This window comes from Panthera onca, chromosome B1 (assembly GCF_046562875.1).
Source record: "Panthera onca isolate mPanOnc1 chromosome B1, mPanOnc1 haplotype 2, whole genome shotgun sequence".
Lineage (NCBI taxonomy): Eukaryota > Metazoa > Chordata > Mammalia > Carnivora > Felidae > Panthera > Panthera onca.
The window spans coordinates 162,198,768-162,218,672 of NC_138342.1; the positions used below are offsets into that span (position 1 = coordinate 162,198,768).

At 36.7% G+C, this 19,905-nt stretch overlaps 1 protein-coding gene across 1 annotated transcript in view; it reads right to left on the reverse strand.

The window, feature by feature from the left end:
• Window positions 1-19,905, reverse strand: part of LOC132692929 (A disintegrin and metallopeptidase domain 3-like) — a 114,795-nt gene that overhangs the window by 39,807 nt on the left and 55,083 nt on the right. Inside the window, exon 13 of the mRNA XM_060655776.3 lies at window positions 12,409-12,595. Within this exon, the coding sequence (XP_060511759.3) occupies window positions 12,409-12,595 (187 nt within the window). The remainder of the gene's footprint in view (window positions 1-12,408; window positions 12,596-19,905) is intronic.

Sequence of the window (19,905 nt, forward strand, 5' to 3'; positions counted from 1 at the left end):
GGCAGGGATTTCTAAAACCTCAGAATTTGAGCTTCACTGTTTGCAAAAACTTACAATAGTCAGTTCCTCTTGACTTCCCGGTCAATGGTTTTAGAGGAGTGTTTTTCTTGCATGAACCCAACATGCTGCTCTTTCTCCCCCTTTCTCCTTCACTGTCTTCTCTCTACAAAAAAGGCTCCCTCCCCTCTGTGGCACTGTGGCTTTTCTTTTCCCCAATTCATGTATCTGCCCCTTGTATTTGTCACGTCTCCCCCTCTAATTGTGCAAATTGTTCTCTTAATCCTCAGATTGATATCCTAGGTCTTCAAAATGATTTGGAATTGATCTAGCTATGTTCTAGGGTCCTCTTACTACTCCACCATCTTAACTCTTCCTGGGCTTACAAATAAATGTTCAATGAACTGTAGTTTAAAAATGGAATCCCATGGGACACCCGGGTGGCTCAGCTGGTTAAGTGTCCAACTTCAGCTCAGGTCATGATCTCACAGTTTGTGAGTTCGAGCCCCACATCAGACTCTGTGCTGACAGCTCAGAGCCTGGAGCCTGCTTCAGATTCTGTCTCCCTTTCTCTCTGCTCTTCCCTTGCTCATGCTCCGTCCCTCCCTCTCCTTCGAAAATAAATAAACATTAAAAAAAAAACACTTTTTTAAAATGGAATCCCATTATGGGACTGAATGTGAGACCTTTTTAAAATAGGTAACTGTGGTTTGCAATTGATAATTTAGAGAAATCAAAAGGACTTTTTTAACTCCTAGTTTTCCCAATTTTTATCAAATGTCTCTTCAGTACTTAATATCATAATTTTTTATCTCTTTATTAATTTTGACATATGTTGAAAAGTATTGAAATGCTTCTCTATTTCTGGAATAAACTCCAAAAGTATACTCTTTTTCATACGTTCACTGGGATTATTTGACAATTTTGATTTAAACATTTTGCAGTAATTTTCCAAAACATGAATCAGTCATTCAAAGTAATGCTAAGCTGGTTATTGGAGGAATCAACAACTTCCATGATTTAATTCTATGTCTATGTGCCTGTGAAGGGCACTGGAAATAGAGATTTTTAAAATGTACACAATTAATAACATTCAGAAATATGAGATATTTACACTTTAATTTAGAGACATCTAAATAAATGGAACAATATACCAGGTTCATGGTTTGAAAATCACATCATGAATATGGCTGTTCCCCACAAATTCATGTATAGATTCAAAAAACCCCAATCAAAATTTCTGCAATGTTTTTTTTTTATTTTTTAGGGGGTGTGGTAAAAATGGAAAATTTGATTCCAAATTTCACATAGAAATGCAAAAACCTAAAATCACCAAATCCATATTCAGAAAAAAGTATAAAATATGAAGACACAATTTACCTGATTTTGTGAATTAGGGTAAGAATAGCTGATTAGTTTAAGGGGAGATATATGGATCGATGGAACACAAAGTAGGTGATGAACTGTTTTTCAATAAAGGTACCATGGTAATTCCATGGGAAGAGAAGATCGTTTCCCAATAAATGGGGTTAGAGCAATTAGATATATACAGAGAGAGAAAAATATGCCCTAATACTTAACTTACAAAAATTACTCAAAATGGATCATAGGCATATACATAAAAGCTAAAATCAATAAACTTCTACAACACTTATGAGAAAGCTTAACAACTTTGGGTCAGATAGGAAACAAAATACAGAACCAAGCCACATACTGGGGAGATAATCTGGCAAAATATTTGCATGTAGTTTATATTAATAATTTTTATACATGATAAAAAAACAAACATTAAAATATGTAAAATATGTGAACATTCAAAAGAGAGACATTTGAATGTCTCATAATCATATAAGACACAGTCCAATACAAATTAGTCATCAGGAAGATAAAATTAAAACTGCAATGAAATACCAGCACACCTTAAAATGACTAAAATATAAGACTGGAAGTAACAAAAGTTGGTAAGAATAAGGAACAACTGCCACTCTCATACATAGATGGTTGAAATGTAAAATACTGTAAGAACTTTAAAATGCAGTTTGATGCCTTTTTACACATTTAATAGTATAATTAACATGTGACCCAATAATTCTATTCCTAGAAATTTACCCAAGATATGTGAAAACTTATGTCTAAAAAAGACATGAATATTCTTTAGAAGCATTTTTCAGAATACTCAAAAACAAAAACAACCTAAGAGATCATTAATAATTGCATGAATCGGGGTGCCTGGGTGGCTCAATCAGTTGAAAGTCTGACTCTTGGTTTTGGCTCGGGTCACAATCTCACAGTTTGTGCGTTTAAGCCCCGCTTTGGACTCTGCACTGACAGTGCAGAGCCTGCTTGAGATCTTTCTCCCTCTCTCGTTGCCCCTCTCCCCACTCAAAATAAATTAGAAAAATTGCATGAATCCACAAACTATGTCATATTCATACAAAGAAATACTACTCCACAGTAAATACCAATGAACTACAGATACATTTAATCATGCAGTTGAATATCAAAATTATAGGCAAAAAATCTAGAATTAAAAAGGATCCATACTCTATTATTTCACTTATGTGAAGTTCAGTAGTGGGCAAAAATAATGTGAGAGAATTAGAAGTTTCAGATACTAATGGGATTGACTTAGACTCCTCCAAGTCAGTGGTGGTAATGTCAATGTCCTAATATTTCTTTTATCCACATCTAATTAAATATAACATAAGTAGAATTAAAAAACAAAACTCAGTAAACCAGAAGGAAAACAATATAAACAAATATAATGAGCACTACCTAGACACATCCTAAGTCCTTGTGCTGAAATGAAAGACAAAGTCACAATGCTTTTATGAATACAAAGACAGATGGGTTCTAAGGATCATCTGTCCAGGTTTGGAGCTGACTTGGTTGCTGAAGTCTTCATTGATAATGGGTACAAATGGTCTTTGACCACCATTGTTGAGATTCCTGATGAGTTCCATCAGTGGAGGTTGGTGGTCTTGTAATACCAAGGAAAGATTATTGTGGTTGTATTCACTCACCTACACTATATCAAGAAAATAAAACTACTTTTCTTTTGTTGGTGGCCATTACTATAGACAGAAAAATCCCTGGTGAGCAAGAACAGTTAGTCACTCTATAATTTACTGAGATATATTCTTACAATGTATTAGAGGGAAGAAATTAGAGATATATTTAGTCAAAAGCCTAATGAAATCCTAAAAACTAGGATCATCTGACTAACACTTTAGGGATCAATGCAGGCTTTTCCAGATTTGAAGGCTAGGAAGTCATTTGGTCACTTAAGAATCAACTTCATGCTCTAAGCACCACTGATCAGTGACCACTCTAGTTAATGATATGAAGATGGAGGGAAAGAATGTAAAGACTTATTGTAGCTTACTGCAGTAGGTCCTGTTAAAAGATAAATTGAGACACATTAAAATTTTTAAGATAAATTCTTAGCAAAATTCCATTCAAACTGGGCAGCATTCAATCTAGCAAAAGAAAGATTTGAGGAGATTCCATTTGTATACAGAATGAAAGACTTTTATAGGCAGAAGGGAGTAGGAACAAGGTAATTATACTGGCAGAAAAGCATGTTTATTATTGCAAATTTCCGTTCCTTTAGGGGATAGCAGGGGTCTATCAGGCAAATAACTTGTGCTGATAAGGTGATTCCTGATAGACTGAGGATTCTATTTCTGTGAGAGCCAAGACAAAACTGTAATGAAGTCTTGGTGTGGTAGCATGGGAATTAGCCAAAGTGACTCCACTTTGGGTCTGTTGTCATGTTTTTAATAGTCTGTATAGCTATAATAAAACAGTGGCCTACCCAAGATAAATTCCTATTTAGATGTCCTTGAAACCCAGTGGGGCAAGCCACCACTTCCTTTTGCTTCACTGTGACTCCAGCCTAGGTTTCTAATAAAGACTAAGAGTGCCCAGATGATGAAATAGGCAAGCAAATCAAATAATCAGTTCAGAGACAACTGAATTGCCTCTTCTGTCCCAGGAATAATCTCTAAAAACCTATTCAGTAACTGGGATATAAAGTACCCCAAGTAAACACTATGGCAAAAGATAGACAAAATTCCCTGCAAACCAAGGGCAAAAAAATAAGACAACCAATAGTTCATGGCCATGTAGATCTGGATGTTAGGACATAGAAAGTCTGATAAGGAATTTGATGGTCTGTTGTTGGGAGAGACACAGAGACAGCACAAGGGGCAGAGAGAGAGAGGGAGAGAGAATCTCAAGCAGGCTCCATGCTGTCAGTACACAGCCTGATGTGGGGCTCAGTCTCATGAACCGTGATATCATGACCTGAGTCAAAATCAAGAGTTGGATGATTAGCTGACTGAGCCTCTCAGGCACCCCCAAAATGTATTCTTAAAGGAGAAATTTGAAAAGGTAAGTGCACAACCAAGAGTTAGCTCCCAGTGGAACACACACTCAAGACAGGCAGTAGAGGCTTTAAATACGGTAATTTCCTTGAAGGGGACAGATGGAGAGGAAGTCCAAACTGACTATAAAATAACCGAAACACGTAATTAAACGTCGTATTTTTCTTTTATTCCCTCTGTGTCTATCCCCAACACACGAGGCTACAGAGACAAGAAGGTAGCAAATAAGAGTCAAGGAGTGGTAGGCACTAACACGGTCCCATTTTTACTGCCATATTTCTTCACAGAATCAAGGTGATAATGAATAAAAATGATCATTGCCACGAGGTCAAAACTCCCAAGGTGATCCTGCTATGGTTCATGTATCAGTGGATGCGAGATGTTCTAAGATGGCAAAGATATATAAGAAATAAACTGCTGAACTACCTAAAGATGAACGTAGCCGAATGGTTTGGTTTGCTATGGTAAGGATGGGAAAAGGGTAAAGTGGTGTTGCAGACACTAGTCATACTGATCACTTGGCCATGGAATAAGAGAACAACCCCAACAGGTAGAGAAGAAACATCTTAGTCTCAGAGGTCAAGGGTGGGAGGAGAGTCAATTAAACTCTTGGCTCTCACTCACAAGACACATGACCTGGCCTTGCCAATTCAGAATGCTTTGATGATCTTGTCCCAGACTATCACCAATTCCTTTAACCTAAAGGTTGGATACCCATTCTATTAGGAAACCATAAGCTGAGACTTGTTAACTGTAAAGGTAGACAGCTTCTGCCCAGATAAACTTTTGAGCACTGATATGGTTCCTCTTAGCCAGCTACATTTTATTAACTCTAGAGATCTGCATTTACTACCTAAGGGAAAACAAAACTTTCTTGTGTACTCTCCTCAGGCCCATAGCTACTACTCTGATTGCTAGATCTATCAATTCACTGACCTTCTTGAAAACCATTAGCTGGTTTTTTTAAGCAGTTTCTTGTTAGTTTCTTTTTTAAAGATTTTATTTTTAAGTAATCTCTATACCCAACGTGGGGCTTGAACTCACAACCCTGTAATCAAGAGTCACATTCCACCAACTGAGCCAGCCAGGTGCCCTCTATTAGCTATTTCTTTAAATACTTTAGATATTCTAAGATTACCTCCTACATGTCCCTTCTGGCATTTATGTTTCTCTTACATTAATAATCCTGCCTTTCAGTTTCCTAAGAACTGGACCCCAATCTCACATTAGCAAAATGCTGCTGAGATTCCTACAAATGTCTTGGCAACAATGATTTCTCCCAAAATAGGCCAATGTATTGGATCTAGGCTTGCTAGTATAGCCAAATTATTTTTCTCTTCAGAAAACTGCAGGCTGCTTGGCAGCAAATGGTTAAACATATTCAAATGTTTGCCTATCAAAAGAAATACATAATTGGTTTACTTTTGTACTCATTTCCTATTTCTCCTATCAAAAAAATTTACCATACTTAATGGCTTAAATAATACATGCATTATTTTATAGTTCTGGAAGTCGAAAGTCCAAAAGGTGTCTTACCTGGACTAAAATTGAAATGTTGAAAGCTGTGCATTCCTTGGGAACTCTTGAGAAAATCCATTTCCCTACCTTTTACAGCTTCTAGAGGCCACCTGCATTCTTTGGTTAATGGAATCTTCATCTTCAAAATCACAGTACATCTCCAAATATCATTTTCACGTGTCCTCTGACTCTGACCTGCCCCCTGTCATTATTACATTGGACCTGCTCAGATAATATAGAATACCTAACACTCTCAAAGTCCCTAACTTGATCATATCTTCAAAGACCCTTTTACCATGTAAGGCAAAATTACAGGTGCATTGCACATATAAACAAACTGCCGAAAAAATTCCAAATATATTTTGAGGCATACACGTGAACATTTCCATGTGTCTGCTCTATATGTTACAAAATGCAGTTGCTACAACTATTCTTTCTGGCTTATCCATACCATCATTTCCATAGATCCTAATCATCACGAAAGTGACCCCAATTCAATATGGCAGGATACTAAGGGCAGGAACACCAGCAGAAAAGAATCACTGGGAAATGATGGATTATGGTTATCAAGGGTGGCACTAGGGTAGAGCAGGCAAGCCACCTAGGACTACAAATTTTTAGAAGGCACACACTCTAAGGCCATGCAATTGCTGACTCCACATGTTTCATGGAAGTGATGGTTCCAACTGGCTACCTTAGGAAACATTCTTCCCTAAGGAGGGGATTAGACCATGGAGAGGAGAGGTGGAAACCTGGCAGCTGGAGGCTCCAAAGAGGACAGAGAAGTTTATCAGCAGGGTCTGAAAGCCAATAACTCCCAAAACAAAGGGAGCATTCCAAATCTAAAGGTGCTAACCTGTGAAAAAGAGACAGGGGCAATTCAGGGATTTCTGGTTTCAGCTGTGACATGTAAAGAGGCTGGAAGTATCACTCCCACCTTAACTAAAGAAAAAAAAAAAGCAGAACGAAGGCAATTGAATAGGGAATGATCTTTTGTAGATGTTGCTGGAGTAACTAAATGTGGATATGCAAAAAAAAAAAAAAAAAAAAAGAATTGACATATAGACTTTTATCTTTTCTGCAAAAATCAACTCAAAATGGATCAGAGAAAAAAAGTTAAGGAGAAGGGAAAGAGGATAGCATAAGTGAAGCACAGGGGAGTTTTTACCGTGGTGAAACTATTCTGTGTGATCTATAATAGCGAATACAGGTCATTATAAATTTTATCAAAATCCTCAGAATTGTCTAACACAAAAAGTGAACCTTAATGTAGACTATTGAATTTAGTTAATTATAGTGTATAAATACTGGCTGATCCACTATAAGAAATGTACAAGAATAAGATGCTTATAATAGAAAAACTGTATGCTGGAATTGGGGTAGAGGGTGGGGTGGGTATATAGAACTCACTGCAGTATCTGTTGGATTTTGTTGTAAATCTATTACTATATCTTAAAAAATCATAACTTATTTTTTAAATAGATTGAAACTATGCACAGGTAAAACATACATTCTGCAAATGTATGTTTGTGCTTATTAAAGACTGGAACTAACCTGGCTATTGTTTTTTTTATGCTTTTATGTATTTTTGTTCTTGCATTAGTTTTTATCACTTGATAACTTTTTTCTTGGTTCTCAGATATGACACACATTCATAGTTTCTGTAATGATTGGATCAACTAAGAATGACCTATATTCCTAAAGTATTTCAAAGTTGTAAAATGTTGCATACAAGGGAAAAATAAAGAAGTACTGTCTGGGACTGGGGGAAGTCATGGATAATTAGAAGCTTGCATTATACTACCAAGATAAACAAGAAGTAAACACCATTGTTCCCAGAGTGAGCAACAAATTAACCATAATTAAAATATTTTTCCATGAATGACCTTTGGCATATAGTAATGGGTATAACTAATACTTTTTATACTATTGTGGGACCAAATTCATTTTAATTTCATCAGACAATGCTTAGAGATCACAGCTTTACTGCTCTGGGTTCCCACAGTGATGGGCCTTCTCTGGATTATATTAATTCTTGTAAAATGTGAAATACTATCAAGTATGTAGACATTCTGCCACAATGATAACATTTTTATGTGGCCTGCACTGAAAAACTATTTTGTGTGTGTGCTGCATGATATTTAATATTTAAACATATATGACTACAGATAGACTTTATAATCCAAATAATATTCTTTTTTAAAATTTTATAACATTTATTTATTTTTAAGAGATAGAGAGAACACAAGTGGGAGAGGGGTAGAAAGAGAGAGGGAAACACAGAAACCGAGGAAGGCTTCAGGCTCTGAGCTCTCAGCACAGAGCCTGACGTGGGGCTTGAGCCCACGAACTGTGAGATCATGACCTGAGCTGAAGTCGGACACTTAGCCAACTGAGCCACCCAGGCTCCCCCCAAATAATATTCTTGATATGCTAGTATATAAGTCACCAAAAAAAGCAGCTAAGTTTCGTTGGGGTAGGTGGAGTTCAGCAACAAGATCACTGAAGGCAATCCAGGATAATGGGGGTTAGGGGAGAAGAGCCCTTGAGCACTATGTCTGATTAGGACCCCATGCAATTGCAGGCATCTCAGACCAGTACACAGCTGATTTCATCCACTGGCCCTGAATTTCCTTTGATATTCACTGGCACGTTGGAACCAAAGAACTTTATCCCATAGTTATATAATGAAAATGTATGATTCTGATATTCTCATTAAAAGTTCTTCATGAAATAATCCAATGTAACAACAATACAATCTGATTGGGTGGGAAAATCCCCAAAAGTTCCACTATAAACAGATGGGCCCCTGACACTGGTAAACTCCACAGACAGGAAGCTGTTCACCCATAAGAAACAGATATCACCAGCCCACCTACTGCTTCACCTGAACCACTTGATCACGGGGTCTTGCCAACAAGACTCATCTCATGCCCAGAAAATGTAGTTTACTGGAGAAACAGTGTACCTCTGAGCCTTCTACCACATTGATGATAAATTGCTAATAATTTACAGAAGTGAATGCTGATGAAATAACCAAAAACTGTATGAAAGATATGCACAGACCACTCAAGAATAAAACCCAAAGTCAGATACTCTCAATTCAAAGAAATATACATATAAATAGCTCAGGACATAGCACATTCACCTACTGATGCATAGCCTAGAACAATGCAGGTACATGTGCAGCAGAAGACATGTGCCAGGAAAGACACAACTGCATGAATCTTAATAGTAAAAAATTCAAATAAACTTACATTTTCATTGACATAGAACAAACTATAATATTAATAAAATACTAAAAGCAATGAAAACAATTGGACTAAGCTACATTCAAAAACAGATGAACTTTGCAAGTGTAATATTGAGTAAAAGGCCAAGTGACAAAATGATATAAGCCATATGGTTGCTATGTAAAGGTAGAAAACAGTCAACCAAAGTATATTGTGTAAGGATGCAAAAATAGAAGAAAAACTGTGTTGAAGAGTAGTAAAGCAGTGAAATTGTAAATGATGATTGGAAGGAAGGGGCATCTGATTGGGAAGAGACATACAAAGAACTCCTTTGGCAGAGGTAAGATTTGTTTTGAACTGAATGCAAATTATTCAGGTGTGTGTTAAGTATCTGTTTGTTATACCCTTCATTCATATTTCATGTGTATTATATATTACAATGAAATGGTGAGTATGACATAATTTTTTTTGATAAACAAAAGTGGGCAGTGAATTTTCCTATCAAGAGAACAGTCCTAAAGTATATTTTAAGGAATAGGATATAATTCAAAAGGACATTATTTCAGAAAGAAACTTTCACATGCAAAAAAACCCTTAATAAATAAAAGGACTTGTAGGGGAAATAAAGCAACTGTTTTCTGAATACAATCTCTGCAGTAATAAAGATGACAAATTAAATATTTTGTAAAAATGTCATGTAAGTTATTGGGTTGTTGTGAGAAGTGAGATGATTCATTTTCAGAAATACCAAATACAAGCTGTGCTGACTAGTTAACAGTAGGTTTAACCTATTAGAAATATATATGAGCCCCCTCCCCTCCCCCGACACACACACACACACACACACACACACACACACACACACACACCATAATGGAGTCCCAAAACTTCAGACACCTCACTTCCTGGTTCTTCCATTCTCCATTTCGCTGGCTTATTTCTTTTCAGACTTTGCAATGAGCATGCACCAAAGAACAAAGGAGAGATGGAAAGTCTCTATCACCTCAGGGAATGTACATTTGTTCCAATCAGACTACTTTTTGCCTTACATGGGCATAGGGACATCCAGGTAAGGCTGTAATCTCTGTAGTACTCAGCCAATGAGGAGCCAGGGGAGGGACATGCATGCTAGCAGATAAATTGTCTGCTGTAACTGCTCTCAGTGTGCCTGTCCATCAGACACCCGCTCTTGCAAGAACATTGATTAAAGCCTCGTCTCACTGTGCTCCGAGTTTCCAGTGTCCCTCTTTTGACTGGGTCAGTGAGCTTTTTCTAACAGTTGTAAATCCTGTTATTTTGGGGTAATGTGGTCTAGATATGGTTAAACATTACATATATATGGTTAAAAATGCAAATATAATCACTAAAGGGAAATTGAAAATACATATCCACTGAATCACTAGAAGAAATAGTGGAAGAAAGAATAACAAAACACATAGACCAAAAGAAATAAAAAAAAAAATTCAATTGGAAAACAAATGTGGCAAAGTGAACACAGAAAACATAAACATTTTGAGACAAGTAAAGTTATAAATAATATGTAAGAAGTAATAATAGCTACATGTAGTGAGGTATCCTGGAGGAGATTCTGGGACAGAAAGATGCCATTAGGTAAAAACAAAGGAAATATGAACAAATTATGGACTTTAGTTAATTAAAAGAATATTCAAAAAGTAATAATCATGTTTAAGGGGATAATCTTATAAATCAAAGACAGAGTGAATAATAAATTAAAACCAAACATAGATATTGAACTTAATAGTACAGAAAAACTAAATGTAAATAGAAAATTATCAGGGAAATACCAATTAAAGAAAGTTATTATGTGTACAGATACAGATGTATGCCAGACCAGATAGACTTTAAAACCAAAAGAAACATGAGATAAACAGATTCAGTATTTATTTAAAGGCAAAATGTTAAATTTCTAGGAAGATATAAAAATTGTAAATATGTTTGCACCATATAAAAAGCTACAAAATATATAAAGCATGAATTAAGTAAATTATAGTGAGAATTAGGCAAATCCAACTCTATAGTTGAAGGTACCAACATTATTTCTTAAGTACTGAGAATTCAGGCAAACAAAACCAATAAAAATACAGATGTGAGTCATTCACTTAAAAATTATAATGCAATCAAGTATACAGAATTTTGTTCCAGTTAGTTTACATCTTCTCAAGCAAATGTGAAATATTCAAAATTATCTCCATTTATAAGTATATGAAAGCAGTCACAACAAAATTCAATGATTACTTATCTTACCAAGCACAACTAAAAAAAAAAAATAGCAAAATGCTAAATAGAACAAGACATCAAGACATTATTAATTAAATTCTGTGAAGTCAAAAGTTAAAATAAATGAAGATCTCACAAATGCAGGAACAGCAATTAGGAGATGAGGAGGTAAACAGCAACACACATTTAATAACTTAGTGAACCAATGCAGTCACTTTGGAGGAATTCAGGAGAGATGATTGAGGTGATAATTATAGAACTGATGTTAACATTGTTTGTGATACAGAAAGGTAGATATTACCATTAATGGTTACACAATGAAGAAACTCTACCTCCTCTGTTTTTTTTTTTTTAAATTTTTTAATGTTTATTTATTTTTGAGAGAGAGACAGAGTGTGAGCAGGGAGGCGCAGAGAGAGACAGAGACACAGAATCCAAAGCAGGCTCTAGGCTCTAGCTGTCAGCACAGAGTCCAATGCCGGGGTCGAATCCACCAACTGTGTGAATTTCATGACCGGAGCCAAAGTTGGCAGTTTAACCAATTTAGCCATCCAGGCACCCTGAAAATCTACCTCTTTAATCCACGCTACACTTACCTGCTACTTAAACTCTTCAAATGCTTTAAATTCAAGATGAGTCAGTTATCACATGCCCCATATCTCCCTTAGATATCTGATAAATGGTGGAGCTTTTGAGAAAAAAAAAATCTTTCCTTTTTATATCACATCTATAAGTCTACACAAGAAACACAAAGAAAAATCTTTATTTAAAAAAATTAATGTTTATTTATTTTTGAGAGAGAGAGAGAGACAGACAGACAGCACGATCAGGGGAGGGGAAGAGGGAGACAGCAAGACACAGAATCCGAAGCAGACTCCAGGCTCAGAGAGCTGCCAGCACAGAGCCCAACACGGCCCGAACCCACGAAACACAAAACCATGACCCAGAGCCACAGTTAGGCGCATAACCGACTGAGCCACCCAGGCTCCCCCAAAGAAAAATCTTTAGATAAGCAATTAATGTCTATCACTAACCTGTGAAGGACCACAATCACATTCCTCAGGCGGTTCCAAAATACCATTGCCACAGAGTGTATTTTTATCTTGGTAAGACACTTCTGAAACTATTTCATTCTGAAGACATCCAAATTCAGGCTGTGAAACCATACGGTTAAATTCATTCATGCTGCAACTGCTAAAAAACTTCACACCATGGGAATGTCTAAAAATAAATTATATTCTTCAGACAAATGGAATAAAGTCAGTTTTAAAGAAACCCTCTTCAACAGAGTACTATGAATTCTACATTTCACTTACTGGAGAGCCAAGGAGGGGAAAATACTATTTTCCTTAAGTTTTTATTTAAATACCAGTTACTTAACATACAGTGTCATATTGGTTTCATGTGCTTTTATTTTTAATACAAACCGTAAATAAAAGCAGTGAGTCCATTTTTATTATAATTCCATATAATAGACATCTACCACATAAAGGAAGTTAAAATGACGAGTTCAAATATATTAAAACACTTTACAGTGCTTCACACACAAAAAGCTCTCTTTAAGAATATCTTATTTTTACTTTTATTGTCAACGTAAGTCATAATTACTTATAAAAATGAAATGTACTAGGAAATTTATGTAAACTGAAGGAATAAAAAATGGTTGATTATGCTAATGAAAAACAAGGTTATTTATTCTTTGGTATCAAAATCAATCAGTTAAAATATATCAACATTAAGTATATAAAATCTACAAGCCCTAGATTCTTTTTTATTTTATATTTGTACATTTCTAAGTGTACTACTTAATGGACTTTAATTTTGTAATAATCTAAATCTTACATAAATAATACAATACAGTTCAAAGAATAAATTTTGTTTCCTGAAAACAGTTAAGAATAACTGCCAAAAACAATGTTAATAACTCTAAGTATTTTAATGTATAATTCTTGTATAGAAATGAATTCTCCTTAAGCAGACCCTTCAAAATCAGGAAATAGTGGTACATTACTATTACCTAATCCTCAGATTCCATTCAAATTTCTCCTTCTTCACAATATTGGCACTTTATAGCAAAAGGATCCAGGTCAGAATCAACCATTGCATTTACTTCTCCATATCTACATTTGTTGTCCACATTTGTTGTTGAATTTCATAACCTTGAAAGGGTTTATGATTATAGGCTGATTATTTGCTAAAATGTCCCTCAATTTCAGTGCCTAGGTGGCTCAGTCAGTTAAGCATCCGCCTTGGACTCAGGTCATGATCTCATAGTTCGTGAGTTCAGGCCCCAGGTCAGGCTCTGTGCTGGAGAGCTCAGAGCCTGGAGCCTGCTTTGAATTCTGTGTCTTCCCCTCTCTGCTCCTCCCCTGCTCACACTCTCTCTCTCAAAAATAAGTAAATATTTTTTAAAAAATTAAAAAAAAAGAGAAACTGTTTAAAATGGCAATTTTAATATCAGTTTTAGTATCAGTTGTAACTTCTCTTTCATTTGTGGTTTATTTGGGTCCTCTCTCTCTCTCTTTTTAATATTTTTTAGAGAGCACAATTCGGGGGAGAGGCAGAGAGGATGGAAGCAGACTCTGCGCTGACAGGTTGACACCAGTGAGCCCAATGTAGGGCTCCAACTCGGGAACCATGAGATCATGACCTGAGCTGAATTGGGACACTCAACCAACTGAGCCACCCAGGTGCCCTCTCCCTTCTTTTATTGAAAAGTCTGGCTAAATGCTTGTTAATTTTGTTTATTATTTCAAATAAATTGTTCTTAGTTTCCTTTTTCTTTTCTAATGTTTTTTTTTAATTTTTTGTTTTTCAGAGAGATAGAGCATGAGCCAGGGATGGGGCAGAGAGAGAGGGAGAGAGAGAATCCCAATCAGGTTCCTCATCAGCACAGAGCTCAGTGCAAGGTTTGATCCCATGAACCATGAGATCATGATCTGAGCAGAAATCAACAGTTGGATAGTTAATAAACTGAGTGACCCAGGAGCCCCTGTCTTTTCTATTGTTTTTTAAGCATATTTCATTTTTTCACTCATCTTTATTATTTACTTCCTTCTACTAACTTTAGACTTGATTTGCAATTGATTTCTAGTTTCATACTGTTGTGGTTGAAAAAGATGCTTGATATAATTTAAATCATCTTAAATTTATTGAGACTTATTTTGTAGCCTAACATCATCTATCCTGGAGAATGTTCTATATGTACTTGAAAAGAATGTGCACTCTGCCAATTTTGGATGGAAAGCTCTGTATATATCTATTAAGTTCATCTGCTTAATGAATCATTTATGGCCAATGTTTTGCTGTCTGGATGATTTGTCCACTGATATAAGTGGGGTGTTAAAGGCTCCTACTATTATTGTATTACTGTCAATTTCTCCCATTATATATGCTAATATTTATGTATTTAAGTGCTTCTATGTTAAGTGCATAGCTATTTACAAGTATTACATCATCTTGTTCGATTGATCCCTTTATCATCATGTGGTGACTTTGTCTATTACAGTCTTTATTTTAAAGTCTATTTTGTCTGAGAGAAGTATGGCTACCCCAACTTTCTTTTAATTTCCATCTGCATGGGATATCTTTGTCCATCCCTTCCCTTTCACTCCATGTGTCTTTGGATCTGCATTGAGCCTACTGTAGGTAGTATATATGTAAATCTTGTTTTTATTTGTCCATTTAATTACTGTATACCTTTTGACTGGAGAATTTAGTCCATTTAGATATTTTATTGATAGATATGTACTTATTGCCATTATATTGATTGTTTCTTATTGTTTTTGTAATTCTGTTTCCTTCTTCTGTCTTCTGTTGGTATTTGGTGACTTAGTGTTGTATTTGTGTTCCTTTCTCTTTATTTTTTGTGTATCTATTATTGGTATTTTTTTGTGGTATTTTTTGTGAATCTTTTGAGATTCATATGTAACATCCTATGTATATTGCAGTCTATTTTAAGTTGATGGCTGAGGGCTGAAGTTCAAGTGTGTTCCAAAAATACTACATTTTTACTCCCCCTGCATTTTGTTTTTGATATATTTTACATTTTATTTTGTATATAACTTGACTAATTATTATAGGTCTAGATGACTGTCTATGTTTGTCTTTTAACACTCATACCAAATACATGGGTGGTTGACTTCCTGCCTTTACTATATGTTTACCTTGAGTGACACTGCTTTCATTCACAGTTTCATTTCTAGTTAAGGCCTCTTCTTTTTCCACTGAAAGAATCCTTTTAACATTTCTTGTGATATCTGTTTGGTGTTGATGAACTCCTTTAGTTTTGCTTGTCTGAGGAACTCCTCATCTCTCCTTTAACTCAAATGATAATCTTGATAGGTACCGTATTTTTTATTATAAATATTCCTTTCATTACTGTGAATATATCATGCCACTCCCTTTTGAACTACAAAGTTTTTTCCAAAAAAACCCCTGATAATCAGAGGAAGGTTTCCTTATACATAACTGTTTTTCTCTTGCTGTTTTTAAGATTCTCAGTTTATCTTTATATGTTGACACTATGATTATAATGGGTATTGCTCTCTTTGGGTCCATATTATTTGAGAGTCTTGTTGCCTGGACTTGGATATCTGTCTCCTTCACCAGATTAGGTTAAATTTTCAGACATTATTTCTTCAGATGTATTTTCTGATCCTTTTCTTCTCTTCTACTTCTTTTTATTTAATGTTTATTTTATTTTGAAGGAGGGAGAGAGACAGAGCATGAGTGGGGGAGGGGCAGAGAGAGAGAGGGAGACACAGAATCCCAAGTGGGCTCCAGGCTCTGAGCTGTCAGAACAGAGACTAATGCAAGGCTCGAACTCACAAGCCATGAGATCATGACCTGAGCCGAAGTCAGACGCTTAACTGACTGAGCCACCCAGGTGCCCCTCTTCTACTTCTGAGGGTACCTATAAGTGCTAGTATGGCTGATGTTACCCTAGAGTTTCCTTAAAATAACTTCAATTTTTAAAATTATTTTTTTCTTTCTGCTTCTCTGATCGGGTGCTTTCCATTATCCAATCTTCCAGACTGCTTATCCTTTCTTGTGCAACATCTAATCTGCTGTTGATTTCCTCTAGTGTGATTTTTTTATTTCAGTTATTGTATTCTTCAGCTTGATTGATTCTTTTTTATATTTTCTATGTATTTGTTGAAGTTCTCACTGTGATCCTCCATTCCTCTTCCAGTTTGGTGACCATCTTTATGACCATTCCTTTGAACTTTGCCTAGTGGACTGACTATCCATTTCACTTTTCTCAGGTATTGTCTTGTTCTTTCATTTGCAACCTCTAGTGCCTCATTTTGCCTCCTTCTGTTTATTTCTATGTACTAAGCAGTTATGTCTCCTGGTCTTGAAGGAGTGGCTTTATGCAGGTACTGTGGGGCTCAGTAGTGCAGACCCACCTGGACTGCCAAACCAAGTGCTCCAGGACTCTCTATGGGCTGTGTGCATGTTCCTGTTCTGGCTAGTCGATGACACGTGGCCACCAGACTTGCTGGTGAGTGGGGCTGTCCCTCAGTGCACATGTATATGAGTGAGGTTCACCTACAGACACATTGGTGTTTAGGGCTGGCCCTTAGCCCATCTGGGAGTCCTGGCCATGACTCTTAGAGGCATGCTGGTAAAGTGGCTGGCTTCCCAGTGTGGGGCCCTTGGGAGGGGGAGGGGCTCTGGTGGTGGCTTATGACACCCATTAGGTCTGGCAGGATGGGGGGCTGCTTGGGTGGCAGCTCTCGTACTGACCAAGGGTACACACCAAGAGTGGCGAAGGGGCACTGTATTGAATATTTGAAAGTTGCTAAGAGATTATATATTAAAAGTTCTTATTATAAGAAAAAAAAAAAGACTTGTTACTCCTAATGGTGACAAACGTTAACTGGTTTTCTGTCCCTTTGACTCTTTCCTCTCCTTCTGGGACCCCTATAATGTGAATATTGGTCTGCTGGATTTGTTTAGTAAGCGCCTTATTTAACTTCACATTTCAAAAATTATTTCTTTTTGTTGATCTGGCTATGAGTTCTACTACTCTGTTCGTGAGTTCATTGATCTTTTCTTGTGCTTCATCTAGTCTGCTTGTTAAATCCCTCTATTGAATTTTCAGTTCCATTATTGTATTCTTCAGTTCTGTTTTATAATCTTAAGTTCTGTGACTTCTATTTGGTACTTTCTTCTATTTTATATCTCTGTTGATGTTCTCACCTTGTTCATTCATTCTTCTCCCAAGCTTGGTGAGCATCTTTATGACCATTACTTCAAACAAAATTTATTAGGTAGATTACTTATCGCTGTATTATTAAGTCTTTTTCTGATGTTTTGCCTTCTTTTGTTTGGAACAAATTCCTCTGTTTCTTGATTTTGTTTTATTCTCTGTCCACTGCTATGCATTAGATAAAACAGCCTTCTTTTCCAGTCTCGAAGGGGTGGCCTCATGTAGGAGATGAACCTTGCTATTCAGGCTTCTCCTAACTCTTGGTTGTCTCTCAAACTCTTGTGATTGTCCAAGCAGCCAATTTTAGTTTTTGGCTCCAAGTGGTTAAAGATGTACCAAGACCTTTAACTGTCCCAAAGGGGAGGATCTCAATAAGCACCTAGGTTCAGGGTGATTGGAAGCCAGACCCTCAAGCAACAGCTTTTAAAGTATAAAAATACACACAGTGCTATGGGGCTACAAACATATACCTTGTTGGCCAACAGAGCAAGGAGATGCAGAGATGTATACTGTGCAACATTCTCAAAACTTGGGGTACCAGATGATTATAAAAGTTCATTTTGAGGTGCCTGGGTGGCTCAGTCGGTTAAGCGTCCAACTTCAGCTCAGGTCATGATCTCACAGTTCATGGATTCAAGCTCCACATCAGTGGGTTTGAGCCCCACATCTGTGCTGACAGCTTGGAGCCTGGAGCCTGCTTCAGATTCTGTCTTCCTCACTCTCTGCCCACCCCCCACTCACGCTCTGTCTCTCTCTGTCTCTCTCTCTCTCACAAAAATAAATAAACATTAAAACAAATTTTTTAAAAAGTTCCTTTCCTGAGATCCCAGAGATCTTTTGTGAGTCAGAGAAAGAGCACAAAATGGCACATACTAGACTCCATTTCCAGAGTGCACCTTAGTAGGACTCTAAAGGTGTCCCAAACCAGAAGCCTGCCCCTCAGGCAGAAGCTCCAGGGCAAGCAAATAGGCCATTTCACAGAAAGTTTGGTGTTATGTTTCAGTCTGCTGTCTGTGTATTGCCACAAAAGTAGCAGCTGGCCGAGAACCATCTCTTAATTTGTTATAGTTCCATGAGACCCAGGAATGCAAACCTTCCTGGACACCAGAGCTAGGTGATATGTCAGGCACCTCTACAAACTTCTCTATGGAAGAGATTGGCACTCCAGAGTACAACAGATGAAGACAGCCAAATTAGCACCTGCTGTCTTAAAAGTTGTGGTATCCAAGGACGATTCAAACCCTTTATTCCTCAGGGGAAAACTACTGGTTTCAGTTTTCTCCTGATTTGGGGTTGCATGTGAGGGGTGGGAATTATAGAAAGATATAAGATTGTGCCTTAGCCTCCCCTACCCACTCTGATATGGGTTTTTTTTTTCTCATTTGCCCAATATGTAGGAGTTCTTACTTAGTTTTTATATTTTTAAAGGAAAATGATCCATATATAGTTATAGATTTGTTGTGTCTATAGGAGGACATGAGTTCAGATTATTCTTATGTTGCCATCTTGAACCAGAACCCCTGCAAAAAATTCTTGGCATCTCCTTTTCTCTCAATTTTAGGAAACTGCTATAGATTATTATTATGAGAATCATCATTTCCAAATATCACTATATTCTTGCTCCCTCTGATATATTTCATATTCATTTTATAAGATAATTTTTATTATCCATACTGCATGAAGAAATTAAAAATATATTTCATTACATTTATCATAAGATCCTAATTTCCACATGATGATTGCATGATCATGCTCTTTTCTGTATCACATCCTGGACTTCTTTCCATGACTCATTATTTATCCTCATTGCATGTTACTTCTTTTTCCTTACGTCTAAAACATTCTTCCTTATAGTCCCAGCTATATTTTTTTTCACTTTTATCCTCCCCCCCCAACCTCCTTAACTTCAGTCTGTCAAGCTTTACAATCTTGTTGCTACCCAAGTATTAGTTCATTTACTTTCACTGAAACTTTTTCAATGAGCTCTTTAATAACCAGATTCATTCTCTTTCAGATCCCAACAAAATTATTTCCATAATTATTCCTAGACTACTTTATCAGAATGTTTCTTCTCCCGGGGCGCCTGGGTGGCTCAGTCGGTTAAGCGGCCGACTTCGGCTCAGGTCATGATCTCGCGGTCTGTGAGTTCGAGCCTCGCGTCCGGCTCTGTGCTGACAACTCAGAGCCTGGAGCCTGTTTCAGATTCTGTCTCCCTCTCTCTCTGCCCCTCCCCCGTTCGTGCTCTGTCTTTCCCTGTCTCAAAAATAAATAAACGTTAAAAAAAAACTTTAAAAAAAAAAAATAAAAAAAAAAG